At 52.1% G+C, this 14,845-nt stretch overlaps 1 protein-coding gene across 2 annotated transcripts in view; it reads right to left on the minus strand.

Annotated features, from left to right (window-relative positions):
* Positions 1–14,845, minus strand: part of LOC105468661 (mitogen-activated protein kinase kinase kinase 14) — a 54,412-nt gene that overhangs the window by 13,306 nt on the left and 26,261 nt on the right. For both annotated transcript variants that reach the window (XM_011718857.2, XM_011718864.3), the window contains exons 2-6: positions 14,027–14,302; positions 12,763–12,832; positions 10,701–10,911; positions 9,978–10,592; positions 8,381–8,518 (exon numbers count right to left, since the gene is read on the minus strand). In XM_011718857.2, coding sequence (XP_011717159.2) covers positions 8,381–8,518; positions 9,978–10,592; positions 10,701–10,911; positions 12,763–12,832; positions 14,027–14,282 — 1,290 coding nt within the window. In that variant the 5' untranslated portion in view covers positions 14,283–14,302. The remainder of the gene's footprint in view (positions 1–8,380; positions 8,519–9,977; positions 10,593–10,700; positions 10,912–12,762; positions 12,833–14,026; positions 14,303–14,845) is intronic.

The following is a 14,845-nucleotide window of genomic DNA, read 5'->3' on the forward strand; positions in this document are numbered from 1 at the left end:
ATCATCCACTCCTATCTAAAGGGACCAGCAACTTGGTGGGAGGAAATAGGCCTTGGATATAAACATTGTGGGCTTAGATCCTGGCTCAGCCTTTTAAAACAAGGCAGCAGACTTCCCATCCACATGTTTCCATATGCAAACAGCAGGGACAGTGGTATCTGCTCCTGGGTAGAGCAAGGATTTGGAAGGATGGTAACCGACACCAGGCCTGGCAACCAGTGGGCACTCAGGAAGTGCTAGCTCCCCAATTCCTCCAGCTCACATCAGAGAAGCTGATACTTAGACCTTTTTTTTTGAGACAGAGTCTCGCTGTGTCGCCCAGGCTGGAGTGCAGCGGTGCAACCTCAGCTAATTACAACCTCTGCCTCCCGGGTTCAAGCAATTCTCCTGCCTCAGCCTCCCGAGTTGCTGGGAGTACAGGCACCTACCACTATGCCCAGCTAATTTTTCATATTTTTAGTAGAGACAGGGTTTCACCATGTTGGTCAGGCTGGTCTTAAACTCCTGACTTCAGGTGATCCACCCGCCTCGGCCTCCCAAAGGGCTGGGATTACAGGCGTGAGCCACTGTGCCCGGTCTCTTAGACCTTTTTTTTTTTTTTTTTTTTTTTTTGAGATGGAGTCTCGCTCTGTCACCAGGCTGGAGTGCAGTGGAGTGATATCTCGGCTCACTGCAACCTCCGCCTCCTGGGTTCAAGGGATTCTCATGCCTCAGCCTCCCGAGTAGCTGGGACTACAGGCACGTGTCACCATACCCAGCTAATTTTTGTATTTTTAGTAGAGACAGGGTTTCACCATGTGGTCTTAAACTCCTGGCCTCATGATCCACCTGCCTCGGCCTCCAAAAGTGCTGAGATTACAGGCGTGAGCCACTGCGCCTGGCCTCTTAGACTTCTTAACAGACTTGCCCTCCTTCCCGGCTGCTGATTGTTCTCAAGTAAGCCTTGAGTGGCATCGCCAGGGGGCGCTGGCAGTAACAGAACCAGCTTGGAAGCGATCTCCACAGACTTGCTGACTTGGCAAACAGCTCTGACACTGGGGTTTTTGGACTTTTGCCTATCAGTGGAAAATATCACCCTTCTGGTTCCCTAATATCTGGTTTGATTAATCACCTCCCATGAACTTTGACTCTGCCAGTGTTTCCAGCTCTAAAAAGCCTCTGAACCTGAGTTGGAACTAATTCAACAACAGGACTTGTTAGCAAATGTCTTCAGCCTAACCAACCCCAAACTGAGCTTGAGGCACCCCAGGGCACTGCAGAGAACTCAGAAGGGTGCCAAATGGATATCTGACATTTGAGGGAAACGGCCACCACAACGTCTGCTGGACACCGCATGAACGACTTGCTCGAGACAGTTCAGCTTCAAAGTTCAATCACACGACATTCCCTTTGATAATGTATCTCTATGAAGCTAGGTTTTTGGAGGTCACTGTGATTAAAAGTACTTCAAGGAGAAAATGTGGGAAATGAAGGTGGTGGTGTCCTATCTGATTTCAAGGGTTGAGATGTGCAACAAGGCATACATCCCATTAATAATCTGGCTGTTTGGAAATGGAAGGACCCTTTTTCTTTCAACTTATGTGTCGCTTTTCAAATGGCTACTAAGTTGTTACGATAAAGACTTATTATTTGACCTCATTGCTTCATACACAGATCTGTTGGGTATTTGTTTTGGCCTGGGTTGCCCTGAAACAATGACTGAGATATTAACAGGGCTGTGATCCAAAAGAGTTGGGGAAACTTGGCTTTAACTTTGCAGAAATCTGTAAGTCCTCCTAGAGTGTCCCGTCCATGCTAAAAATATTTCCAGTCACCCAGACCAAAGAGGGTGGGAGGAGATGCTTCAAAACACAAGGTGCTTTAGAAGTCTGTGCCAGCGGAGAAAGCAGCCCAGCCTTCCAGGCCAAGCTGGCCGCCCGTGTGGCCACCCCTCCTCTCTGAACTTCCGTGTTCCTCATCTGTAAAATGAGGGGGCTGGACTGTGATGAGGATATTCATGAGAATTACGATCTAATGCCCACTTATCATTTCCCAAGCACTGGTAAAGCCCTTTCTAAGCATTAGTTATTCAGATCTTACAATAGCCTGTAAGCTGGTGGGATCATTATCCCCATTTTATAGATGAAGAAGCTGAAACCTGGGCAAATAATCTGCCCAAGGTCACTGTGTATAAGAGATCACAGCCTGGCTTTTGCTCGGGTAAGCCTGACTCCAGAGCTGCCAGCTACTCTGCCTCCTGAAGGCCTTTCCATGCTGAACTTTTTTTTTTTTTTTTTTTTTTTTTGAGACAAGGTCTCCTCCCTCGGTTGGCCAGGCTGGAGTGCAGTGGCACAATCACAGCTCACTGCAGCCTCGACCTTCTCGGGCTCAAGTGATCCTCCCATCTCAGCCTCCCAAGCAGCTGACACTATAGGCGCCATGCCCAGCTAATTTTTGTATTTTTTGTAGAGATGGCGTTTTGCCATATTGCCCAGGCTAGTCTTGAACTCCTAGGCTCAAGTGATTCTCCCACCTTGGCCTCGAACATGTTGAGATTACAGGTGTGAGCCACTGTGCCTGGCATCCATGCTAATGTTTTAAAATACATTCAGGAGCGAGCATCCCCAGGGGGAAGCACTGTCAGCAATGAGCCCACTGCCCAATCCAGAAGCCACTTCCCTCCACTCAACTGCCTGCACGCTGGATGCTGGGAATCACTTTTTCCTCCTTGAACTTTCCTCTTGTTTTCTTTGGTAACCTTTTTTTTTTTTTTTTTAAGATGGAGTTTCGCTCTTGTTGCCCAGGTTGGAGTGCAATGGCGCGATCTTGGCTCACCGCAACCTCTGCCTCCTGGGTTCAAGTGATTCTCCTGCCTCAGCCTCCTGAGTAGCTGGGATTACAGGCACCTGCCACCACGCCTGGCTAATTTTTGTATTTTCAGTAGAGATGGGGTTTCTCCATGTTGGTGGCTGGTCTCAAACTCCTGACCTCAGGTGATCCACCTGCCTTGGCCTCTCCAAGTGCTGGGATTACAGGCGTGAGCCACCATACCCGGCCTTCTTTGGTATTCTTTTTTTTTTTTTTTTTTTTTTTGAGACGGAGTCTCACGCTGTTGCCCAGGCTGGAGTGCAGTGGCGCGATCTCGGCTCACTGCAAGCTCCACCTCCCGGGTTCCCGCCATTCTCCTGCCTCAGCCTCCTGAGTAGCTGGGACTACAGGCGCCCGCCACCGCACCCGGCTAATTTTTTGTATTTTTAGTAGAGACGGGGTTTCACTGTGGTCTCGATCTCCTGACCTTGTGATCCACCCGCCTCGGCCTCCCAAAGTGCTGGGATTACAGGCTTGAGCCACCGCGCCCGGCCTTTTTTTTTTTTTTTTGAGATGGAGTCTCACTCTGTCGCCCAGGCTGGAGTGCAGTAGTGCAATCTCAGCTCACTGCAACCTCTGCCTCCCAGGTTCAAGCGATTCTCCTGCCTCGGCCTCCCGAGTAGCTGGGACTATAGACGCCCGCCACCACGCTCGGCTACTTTTTTAGTATTTTTAGTCGAGACAGGGTTTCACTGTGTTGGCCAGGATGGTCTCGATCTCCTGACCTCATGATCTGCCCGCCTCGGTCTCCCAAAGTGCTGGGATTACAGACGTGAGCCACCGTGCCCAGGCTCTTCTTTGGTATTTTTATCTGTTTTATAACATCAATAAAAAAAGGCATAAGAGCAATTCTATAAATTGTTTTGCAGATTCCAGGAGCGTAAACTGTGTGAAAGGGACTACCACAGTACTGTGCACAGATGTCCAATGAATATTAGAGGGTCCCGCCTTATTTTCTCAGCACCATCAAGATATTCTCCTCTGATCCTTGTGCTATTTTCCTTCTAAACACGTGTCCAGGACTGAAGGCTGCTCACCTTTACCCTAATATAAATGTCTATCCCCCATTACAACTCGGGTTCCTTCAGGTCAGGCCTGTGGATTTCACATCTGTCCCCAGCCCCTGCACAGTGTCTGGCACAGAGCAGGTGCTTGGTGACGGCTGGGTTGACTTGGCCAGGGTCACATTATCCCAGATCAGCGGCAGAGCCAAAGCGAAGCTCCCAGAACTTCACACTTGAGCCAGATGTCCTAAAAGGAGTGATTCTTAACCCTTTTTGGGCTACAGACCCCTTTGAGGATCTGGTAAATGATATGAATTATTCTTCAAAAATGTGTGATTGCCCATACATGCAACACACAAACACTTTTTTTTTTGAGACAGAGTCTTGCTCTGTCGCCCACACTGGAGTACAGTGGCATGATCTTGGATCACTGCAACCTCTGCCTCCCAGGTTCAAGCAATTCTCCTGCCTCAGCCTCCCGAGTAGTTAGGATTACAGGCATGTACCACCACATGCAGCTAATTTTTTATATTTTTGGTAGAGATGGGGTTTCACCATGTTGGCCAGGCTGGTCTCGAACTCCTGACCTCAAGTGATCTGCCCACCTTGGCCTTCCAAAGTGCTGGGATGACAGGCGTGAGCTACTGCACCTGACCGACAAACATTCTTTTGAATGAAGTTCCTAGAGTTCATGGATCCTATCAATCCACCACTGACTAGGATAAGAACTTCTACATGGCCGTTAAAAAGCTTAAGATGGTTGTATATGTGCCAATAAGGAAATCTGTTGTGATATATTATTGCATGACAAAAACATGGTACAGAATAATCACTAGAGTAGGATCCCATTTTTTGTGGGGTTGGGGGACAGGGTCTCACTCTGTTGTCCAGGCTGGAGTGCAGTGGCATGATCTTGGCTCACTGCAGCCTCTACTTCCTGGGCTCAAGTGATCCTCTCACCTCAGTTGCCCGAGTAGGTGGGACCACAGGTGTATGCCACCATGCCTGGCTATTTTTTTTTGTAGAGACAGGGTCTCTACAAAGAAATGCCAGAATTGTAGGCATGATCCCACACTGGCTGATCTATTTTTTTTTTTTTTTTTGAGGTGGAGTCTCACTCTGTCGCCAGGCTGGAGTACAGTGGCACAATCTCGGCTCACTGCAAGCTCCGCCTCCTGGGTTCATGCCATTCTCCTGCCTCAGCCTCCGAAGTAGCTGGGACTACAGGCACCCGCCACCACGCCCGGCTAATTTTTGTATTTGTAGTAGAGACGGGGTTTCACTATGTTGGCCAGAATGGTCTCGATCTCCTGACCTCGTGATCCGCCCCCCTTGGCCTCCCAAAGTGCTGGCTGGGATTACAGGCATGAGCCATAGGCCCGGCCTAATCTTACTTTTTTTTGAGACGGAGTCTCACTCTGTCACCTAGGCTGGAGTGTTGTGGTATGATCTTGGCTCACTGCAACCTCCGCCTTCCTGGTTCAAGCAATTCTCTGCCTCAGCCTCTCGAATAGCTGGGATTACAGGTGCCTGCCACCATGCCCAGCTAGTATTTGTATTTTTAGTAGAGACGGGGTTTCACCATCTTGGCCAGAGGCTGGTCTTGAACTCCTGACCCCGTGATCCACCTGCCTCAGCCTCCCAAAGTGCTGGGATTACAGGTGTGAGCCACCGTGCTTGGCCCTGATCTTACTTTTAATTGCAAACAAATATAGGCTCATTATAAAAGAATTCAAATGATACCAAAAAAAGCAAAAGTCCCCATTTCCCAGTCCTATTCTCAGAGGTAAATGCCCTTTGACAGAAATCTTTTCAGACTTTTAAAATTTCTTTTTTATTTCTATTTTTAACTTTTTGGTAGACATGTGATCTTGCTATGTTGCCCAGGCTGGTCTCCAACTCCTGGCCTCAAGCAGTCCTCCCACCTCAGCCTCCCAAAGTACTGGGATTACAAGCATGAGCCACTGTACCCAGCATGGACTTTTTATGTGTGTATCAACAAGTAGTTGTTTCTTCTATTAAAATGGGATCCTGGTGGGGCAAAGTGGCTCACACCTATAATCCCAGCACTTTGGGAGGCTGCCCGGGAGTTTGAGTCCAGCCTGAGCAACACAGTGAGATCCTGTTTCTACAAAAAATAAAAAATTAGCTGGGTGTGGTGGTGCGTGCCTGAAGTCCCAGCTACTTGGGAAGCTGAGGCAGCAGGGTTGTTTGGGTCTGCAGGGCTGACGCTGCAGTGAGCTGTGATCATGCCACTGCAAACCAGCCTGGACAACAGAGCAAGATCCTGTCTCAAAAAAAAAAAAAAAAAAAAGATCAAACAAAAACCTTAAAAAAAAAAACTGCATCAAACTCTGGACCCATGGCCAATCAGCATCCAGATCAGGATGTTCTAGAAGGAGGACGAAGGGAGTGCTGGCACCACCACGTGACACCTCACATACTGGATTCTCCCCAAGAAGCATTGTGGGGGCACAGACTTATTCTGACCCGGTGTGCGGCCTGACCTCTGATGCCGGGCCCACCTCCCGGTCCCCATCCCCTCATCAGAGAACTGTTTCTCCTGCTCTTCCAGCTGAAAACCCTAAAGGACACCACTGCCTTGACGGAAAGGAGGGGCTGTCTGCCCAACCAATGGCAGCTGTGCGGGCTGCCAAAGAGTCATCCCCACTGTATTCTCCGGGGTGGGAAGGAAGTGGTTCTGTGAGTGGCCAGCTCTGGTGGGCTTGAGCTGCAGCTCTGGTGCTGAGAAGTCCACATCTTGTGCTTGGAGCTTTTCCAACTGCCTTGCAATGGATGGGAGGGGCGAAACATGGAGTATTTATCCTCTTCCACTATATTAGGGTTGTTTACCTTGTTGCCTGGGAAGACTCTGAGGCCCTCAGCAGGGGAACAGCTGAGAAGCCCAGTGACTAAGCTCCCAGCGCTGGGTGCGCGTCTCTTCACACTCTCACACTCTCCTCCCACCACCTCTCAGGAGGGACAGCTGAGCCTTCTCCGGTAGCCTGGAGAGGGGAACTGCAGCTGAGCAGGTCAGGCATGTGGCCTTGGCCTCCAAGTGGAAGACGATGATCCACATTGGCAAGAACTCGGCAAGAACTCAGCACGCACTCAGCACGTGCTGCCAGTCGGGGGTGGTGAGAGCAGAGTTTTCGTATTTGACACAGTGTGTCTCAAGTTTGGGGTGGTACCTGCAGATAGTTCCCTCACCCGTCTCACCATCCAGCCCAAGGACACACCAGGGAAGCTGGGTTCATTCACATCCCAGTTGTCTCCTCTCCCGTTAAGGCCACAGGCACCCCGGACGGTGGTGGCGGTGTCTGCTCTGAATGGGGCCAGTGTGTGCCGGGCTTTTGTGCTCTGGCTACAGTGAGCATTTCCTGTGTCAGGTTGGTGCTCCAAGAGTTTTGGACTTTGGAGTACTTCAGATTTTGGGTTTTCAGATTGCGGATGCTCTACCTGTATTTGTTGCTTTCCTTTTGGAGATTGGAGCGTCTCTGACATAAGCCACTTGAAACAAGGTCTCTCTCTGAGCTTACTTCACCCTGCCCAAAGGGCCAAGGGGATGGTCCACAGAAACGCGCCTTAGGTCCTGGTGCTGGCTTTGAGGCTGAGAGCTTTGACTGGTGACAAGGTGGCTTCCAATCAAGGTGATCCAAGAGTCAGGGGTGGGGGAAAGGTTGGTGATGGGGAGAAGGACTGACACCCGTGAGGCCTGTAGGTCTGCAGCCGCCACTGATGCTCCCTCTGGGCCCGGACAGTGTAATCTGACAGGAGGAGGCCTCAGCTCCAGGCCCAGCATGCCACACCGTCCTCTCTGCTCTCCACTTCTAACACCAGTGAGATGAAGGGGTGGGAGAGGTGATTCCTGTCTTCTGTCTCTACTCAAAACTCTAGGACAACAAGTCTATCTTCTTTCCTCTTCTTCCTGAAGAGTGGCTGAAAGCCAAACTCTCAGGTCAGACAGACCTGGTCTGAATCAGGGCTCTGCCACCAGGCCATTGACTTCCTGTCTTGCCAAGCTTGATTTCCCCACCAAGTCTGTCTTGTAGGACTGCGGCACACCTGGCCAACAGGGCAGAGCTCCGACTCCCACTGAGACTGGCCTCCTGCTGGAAGCGCCTGACAGGTGGAGACTACTGCTTTCCCCATCATCTGGCCCAGGTTGGGGGCGGCCCCCTATGTGGTTCAGGGGTTTTACCTCAGTGTGAATTTCATGACGCTCCAACCATCTTCCATGTTGGGACTTGCCCCTCAGGGCCCTGGCTATATTGAGACACCGAGGCCGCGTGTGTCCTCTCACACTGCCTCTCACATACACACATGCCAAAGGCAGCGGCCAGGCCAGGACACGTGACAGGCTGCTCCCTTCCAGTTCCAGCCGACCTCAGGTGGCCAGTGACAGCCAAGTTCTGTTCACAAGTCAGACCCACAGTCACCCTGCGACTGTCCTTGACAGAAAGCAGAGGGAACACACCAGGCCCCCTTCCTGGCTTCCCTCTTCACTCAGCCCCTGAGCCCTGGCATACCTTTTTGACAGCGCACTGGAAGCCAGTCTGCTTGTCCTCCATCCTGTGCACCTCTCCGAAGGAGCCTCTGCCCAGGCGGGGCTGGTGTGTGGCCCAGTGGACTTCTTCTCGGTACTCATAATCCACTGGCTTGAGTTTCTGGGGTTGGCAGGAGAGAGAGGCCAGTTTTAGTGGCCAGGGCAGCAGAGGGCTACAGGGCTACAATGAGGAAGGCCCTCCAGCTAGTGACCTTGCCAGGGCTGCTGAGCTGAGCCCTCACAACCAGGCAGCCCTGGGGCGAAGACGGGGATCTGGGCTGGGCAGCCCCAGAGAAGGGGTAGAGGAATGAGGTGAAGGCGAGGGAGGGGTTCATGGGTTGCAGCCACTGATCCTTGTGATGAAAAACATCCCAGACTTGTGATGGTGAAACAGAAACAGAACTGCCAATCACCTTGACAATGAAAAAACAAAACTCAGGAGCTAGGTGGAGGGAAGGGAGGAACAGTGAAGAGGGGCCGGGGTCAAGGATGATGTTAAAAGAGGATGGAGGGGCCGGGCATGGTGGCTCACACCTGTAATCCCAGCACTTTGGGAGGCCAAGGTGGGCGGATCACTCAAGGTCAGGAGTTTGAGACCAGCCTGGCCAACATGGTGAAACCCTGTCTCTACCAAAAAATACAAAATTAGCCCAGCATGGTGGTGCATACCTGTAGTCCCAGCTACTCGGGAGGCTGAAGTGGGAGAATCACTTGAACCCGGAAGGGGGAGGATGCAGTAAGCTGATATACTGCCACTACACTCCAGCCTGGGTGACAGAGTAAGACTCTGTCTCAAAACAAAACAAAACAAAAAATTAAAAAATTAAAAAGTGGATGGAATAAGACGGTGCAGTGGCTCACACCTATAATCCCAGCACTTTTGGAGGCCAATGTGTGAGGACTGCTTTAGCCCAGGAGTTTGAGACCAGCCTGGGCAACACAGCAAGACCTCATCTCTACTAAAAAAAGAAAATAGCTGGGCGTGGTGGTACACGCTTGTAGTCCCAGCTACTCGGGGGGCTGAGGCAGGAGGATTGCTTGAACCCAGGAGATGGAGGCTGTAGTGAGCTATGATTGTACCACTGTACTCTAGCCTGGGTGACAGAGTGAGACTCTGTCTCAAAAAACAATTTATTAAAGAAAAAAAAAAAAAGTGGATGGATGGAATAAAACCCAGAAATCAAAGTGTGATAAAATCATTTAAAGTTATACGCTTATTTGGGAAGTGAACAAGAGGAAAAAGGGAAGGAGGTGGGTGGTGAAAACAGGTCCCATCCTCATCTTCCGTCTCTGGGGGCCATGATAACATGTCCAGTGGCTCCCGGCTGATTCCCCTTGTCCTCAGCATGTGTATTATTCATGCAGTGCCCGCATTCCGCAAGCAGGAGGTGACCAACCAGAAGAACTCAGAAGACGCTAAAAAGGCTGTGAAAAGTGAGGTTGGCAGTGTAACAGATGACACTTTTCATCCACAGTGAGCACTATCCTACTGTTTGATTTGTCACCACAGATAAGAGTGACTCTGGCATCCCCCAGGTTGCTGGTGGAGGGACGTATACAGGTGCTGGGGGATTAGTTACCTCAGTGAGCAGGACGCCCTCATTGTCCTCAGTTTTGGGGCTGGGCTCCCGGGGTCTGGAGCCCCCTGCTGCCCAGGTCTTGGCCAGGCTGGTCAGGCTGTGGGCCTGGCCTGAGCTCACGCTGCCTTGCAGAGCGTGCACCAGGTATTCCTCCACAGAAAACTTCTCATGGGCACCACGAGACGGGCAGCTGGGCTCCAGGTGTGGGCCAGGCAGGGGCTTTGGACTGTCTACACAGGCCAGTTTGCTCAGGTGTGGGTGAGGCAAGGGTTGCTGGCTGTCTACACAGGCCAGTTTGCCCAGGAAGGACTCTAGAGGGTGAGGTTTCCAGGGCTGGAGAGGGTGGAATGGGAAGGGATGAGGCAGTCTGCTATAGGGGAAGGGGTGCGTGGGCAGGGGCAGGGGGCCTCCGTCCTGGGGGTGGTGCAGTTTCCACACGTGGTTCAGACATTGCAAGGGGCTGATCAGTTTGTGGAGTTCCGATCGAGGCAGAGCTGGTCGCAGGCCCTCGCCAAGCTGCTTAAAACAGAGTTGACCAAGGCCTGGTTCCTTCAGAGGCTTGGTGAACTGCGGGGTGTTTCTCACATATGGGGCGCCGAGTGGAGACTCATCCTCCTGTGGGGAGAAACACAGCTGTCAGCACAGAGGGCCAGGGCCAAGGCACAGGCTCCAATTCCAAGGCCCCATGAACCTGCGGTCTGGGCAGTGGGTGGAGGGTCTCACCTGCACTGGGATGGTGCAGCTCTCCTGCTCAGGGGTCCTGGGGAGGGGTTTGGCCAAGGCCACTCCTGCATGAGCCAGGGACTTTGAGCTCTTCTTCTTCCGTTTCTTCCGGGCTTTGCTACGACGCTTTCCCTTCCAACACACACGGGCCATTTTGCCCTCGGTAGCATGGGCCACATTGTTGGGGATCTGATCAAGACTCTCAGACTGGCTGTCAAAAAAGGGACAGATTTGCATATTGAGCACAAGGAGGCAGGAAGAGGCAATGGCCCAGACACTTGTATCTGGACTCCTGCAGATCCAAGGTCAAATCCCAGCTTGCCATTACTTGTGTGAATGCGGCCAAGTTTCTAAATCCCAAGGAACCTCAGTTTTCTCACTTATAAAATGGGTTTGGTATTTTCTGCCATGCAGGGTGGAAATGAGGTTTCAATAATTTAGTTCATTTAAAAAGCCCAGCTCAGTGTCTGGCCCTGAGGCAAGTTGCCAAGAAGCTGTGCTTGTTACTATGGTGATGCGGTACAGACTCAGCACTTCTTGGGGAGAGTTGGGGGAGGAGACACGGTTTGCTCACTGCTCTCCAAGGTCAGCTGCCCCTGGAGAGTTCCCAGGAGGGGGCCAGGCTCATGGCAGGCCTCTCAGCTCTGATTGAGCAGAGCTTGTTTCTGTTGCCTCCGGATGGAGGAACAGATAAGGCTGGTCACCTCCACTCTCACGGTTCCTGGGGGTCCCTGGCTGCTGCTGAAGGTGACACCCTGGGCTGCTGCCTGGTACCGGGGAGCCTGCCCTTCTCTGCTGGCCTCGGGGCTCATCACTGCCATGGCTCTAATTGGACTGGGGTCCCTGCCAAGTATGAAAGGACCTGGCAACAGATGGGTTGCTGCAACAGCTGTGGAGGAGATCATGGCCTCAGCCACCCTCCCTTGGCCTCATCTTCTGTCCCCACAGAGGAGGCAGACTCATGGTAGTCCTGGGGACCACTGGAAGCCTACAGGCTTCTCTTGGACAGCTGAAAGAAGTATGTCTATCAAAGGCTCCTACTCTGGGCCAAAAGGCACCCAGGACAGCAGAAGGAATCCCACCAAATTCTAAACCTTTCTTGGTTCCAAGGCAGCTGCCCTCCCCACAATCTTATCACTAGCAGGTTCCAAACTCCAGTGATACAAAAACCTGCCTGGTGATAGGGGAGGGAGCTTGAACTCTTTTTTTTTTTGTTTTTTTTTCCCAGACGGAATCTCACTCTGTCACCAGGCTGGAGTGCAGTGGTGTGATCTCGGCTCACTGCAACCTCCAACTCCCGGATTCAAGCGATTCTCCTCCCTCAGCCTCCCAAGTAGCTCAGATTACAGGCATGCACTATCATGCCCAGCTAATTTTTGTATTTTTAGTAGAGATGGAGTTTCACCATGTTGGTCAGGATGGTCTCGATCTCCTGACCTCGTGATCCACCCGCCTCAGCCTCCCAAAGTGCTGGGATTACAGGCGAGAGCCATCACGCCCGGCGCTTGAACTTGTTTCAAAAAATCATCTGTGGGGGAATGCAGAACCTGGGAACAGACTGAGCCCCACCCTGGCTTCCTTTCTACTGGGCCACCAAGTCTATCTGTCCCCTCCTTTTCTACCGCCCGCATCCCTACTTGGTGCATCTCCCAGGAGAAAAGGCACCAGCAGGTTTCTCACATAGAGGACAGTAGAAGGCCCCCTGACCAACCCGAACTGCGCTCACAGTCACGCAAGAGTGGGAAGCAGCTTCTGTTCCCAGTACCCTCCCTGTTGATGGGAAACGAGGAGGTGCATTAAGGACTCTGAGGAGAATAAAAATAAAACGTCAAGTTGATGTGGCCCAGAGGCAGTCAGCCACAAGCTGTGAAAAGCCTTTTGAAAAGCTTATTTGGCTGAGAGAGCGGCTCAGCCAGGAAAGCCTGGGCGAGTTCCAGGAGCTGAACCACAGGTGCTGAGGGAGGGAGCCCGGGGTCAGCAGGAGCGGCCCAGGCAAGCGCTGGGGACGAGGACGCTGGGTCCAGTCCCCGCCTTCCCACTCAGGCTTGTCTCCCCTGCTTACCTGTACTGTTTGGACCCAGCGATGAAAATGCGTTCTGAAAAGGTGGGGCTGAACTCCTGGCTATTCTCACCTAAAGCAAAAGGAGTTAGATTAGCAGAGAGGAGAAAAAATAGGAATTCAGCACTTAGGGGAGAGACATTCTGCAGAGATCCCCTCTGGCGCCTCTCCTTCCCCTCCATTCCAGATAACCCCTGTCTGGCAGTCACCTCCCCACCAATGCCTCCTTCCCGCACTGTCTCCCCAGCTTCTCAGCTTATGGTCAGGAGCAGACCATGGCCTCAGCCACCTGCTCTGAAATAGCCATGCCTATAATATGGGGATCATAGGGTGCCTGCCTCACGTCCTGTGAAGCTGAAGTGAGATGATCTACAGAAAACGCTCAACACAGTGCCTGGCTCATAGGAAAAACAGCTCAGTAAATACCAGCTACTGGGTATTTATATACGTATGTACATATAAGTGTGGATATATGTGTGTGTATTTTTTTTTTAATTATGTCACTCACTGCATTTTAGTTTTTATTCTCTCATGTCTCCTCAAAAACCAACCAGGAGGAAGTGGGAGACAAGGGCAGGATGTGTGCATGTGGAGAAACACCAGCACGGCTGTCTAGCTCTGCAGGTTCCACCCCAAGAAGCCTACTGGGTTGAGGGAAGGTGTTGGAGAGAGAGGACTCCTGGCCCTACCCAGGCCTCATGGGAGTTTCTGTCTCCAAGGGAAGCCACCATTACTAGTCATCATAAGGTATCATAAGTAGAAGCAGAAAGGACCAGACCAGGCCTCACCCTGCCATGGCCTGCCGCCCCAGGACTGGCCCAGCAGGCTCAAGAGCACGGTGCTCATTCCGGGGGGTGGGGCCATCTCTAGGTGGAAGATGGTGAAGGCCCTACAGGCCCCAGTGGGGCTTTCCAGGAGACCTGGCCTTTCCTGTCTGGAGCCTCTCCAGATACTCGGGCTGCTCAAGGTCACAGCAGAAGGCTGATGGCCTGCTCGATGATTCTGCAGAGTCCCGAGCGCTGTCTGTTACCTCTCTTCCCCTGCTCCAGTCATGATGGACACAGCCTCCCCTTGCCACATTCACCATCTGTGCACTTTTACAACCCCACGTTCCATGATTCTTGGCATAGACCTCTGGTTGTGTCTTGTGAGAATCTTATCTAGCAATGGCACAGACCTCTCTCCTCCATAGGGAACCCCTGGGCCCAGCTACCCACCTGCAGGCCCACCCACCTGCCCCGTGCCCACAACAACCCCAGGCCCCTACACTCAGCCTGGGCGATGATAGAGATGGCAGCTGGCCCTGCCTCGGAGCCTTCCTTGGCTGTGCCCTTGGTAATCACGTCGTTCAGGATCTCCCACTTTCCGCAGAACACAGGGCTCTTCTCCACGGCCTCAAGCTTGTAGACGGAGCTCTGTTTCTTCCCCAGTGGCGGCGTCTTCTCCTTGGCTTTGGGGAGTTCCTTCTGCTGCCCCACTGCTGAGCCAGGGGCGCCTGGGCAGGCCATTTCCATCACTGCCATCTCCCAGGCTTGTGCTCACCCTGAGAGAGACCAAACACAGAGCAGGTCACTTAGAATCCCAGACCTGGGAGAACACAGGTCAGCCTTGGGTGGGGGAGAAAGGCAGGGGCAAAGGCTCTCTGCCTCTTTATGTATGCCTCTGCCACCCATACTCATCCTCCAAACATTCTCAGTGGTAAGACTCAACCTCTCAACATCTACACATGTTCCACATGGCACAGGCCCCCGGTCCTCCCAGCACCACAACATAAACAGCTTCTTCCACTGTGTCCAGCAAGGATGCCAGCCAACTCCCTCTAGGACAGCTGTGGCACAAATGTCTGGGTCGGCTCTTTCTTGCCTTTATGGTGGCTGAATCTTTTTCTGTTGTTTGTTTTATGGCAAACTTTGCTTCCCCAGGACAGGGTGGTGAATCCCAAACTCCAAAACCATGGCCTCACCGACCCCACATAAGCCTTTGGAGAGGGCCTGTTGACATACACCATCCACAGTGACTTTTCTCCAAGGGAGAGAAGCAAGGTTCTATTCTGTTCCCTAGTAGGAGGTAGATATGTGTGTGTGTG

The sequence above is a fragment of the Macaca nemestrina genome, chromosome 17 (assembly GCF_043159975.1).
Source record: "Macaca nemestrina isolate mMacNem1 chromosome 17, mMacNem.hap1, whole genome shotgun sequence".
NCBI classification, from domain to species: Eukaryota; Metazoa; Chordata; class Mammalia; order Primates; family Cercopithecidae; genus Macaca; species Macaca nemestrina.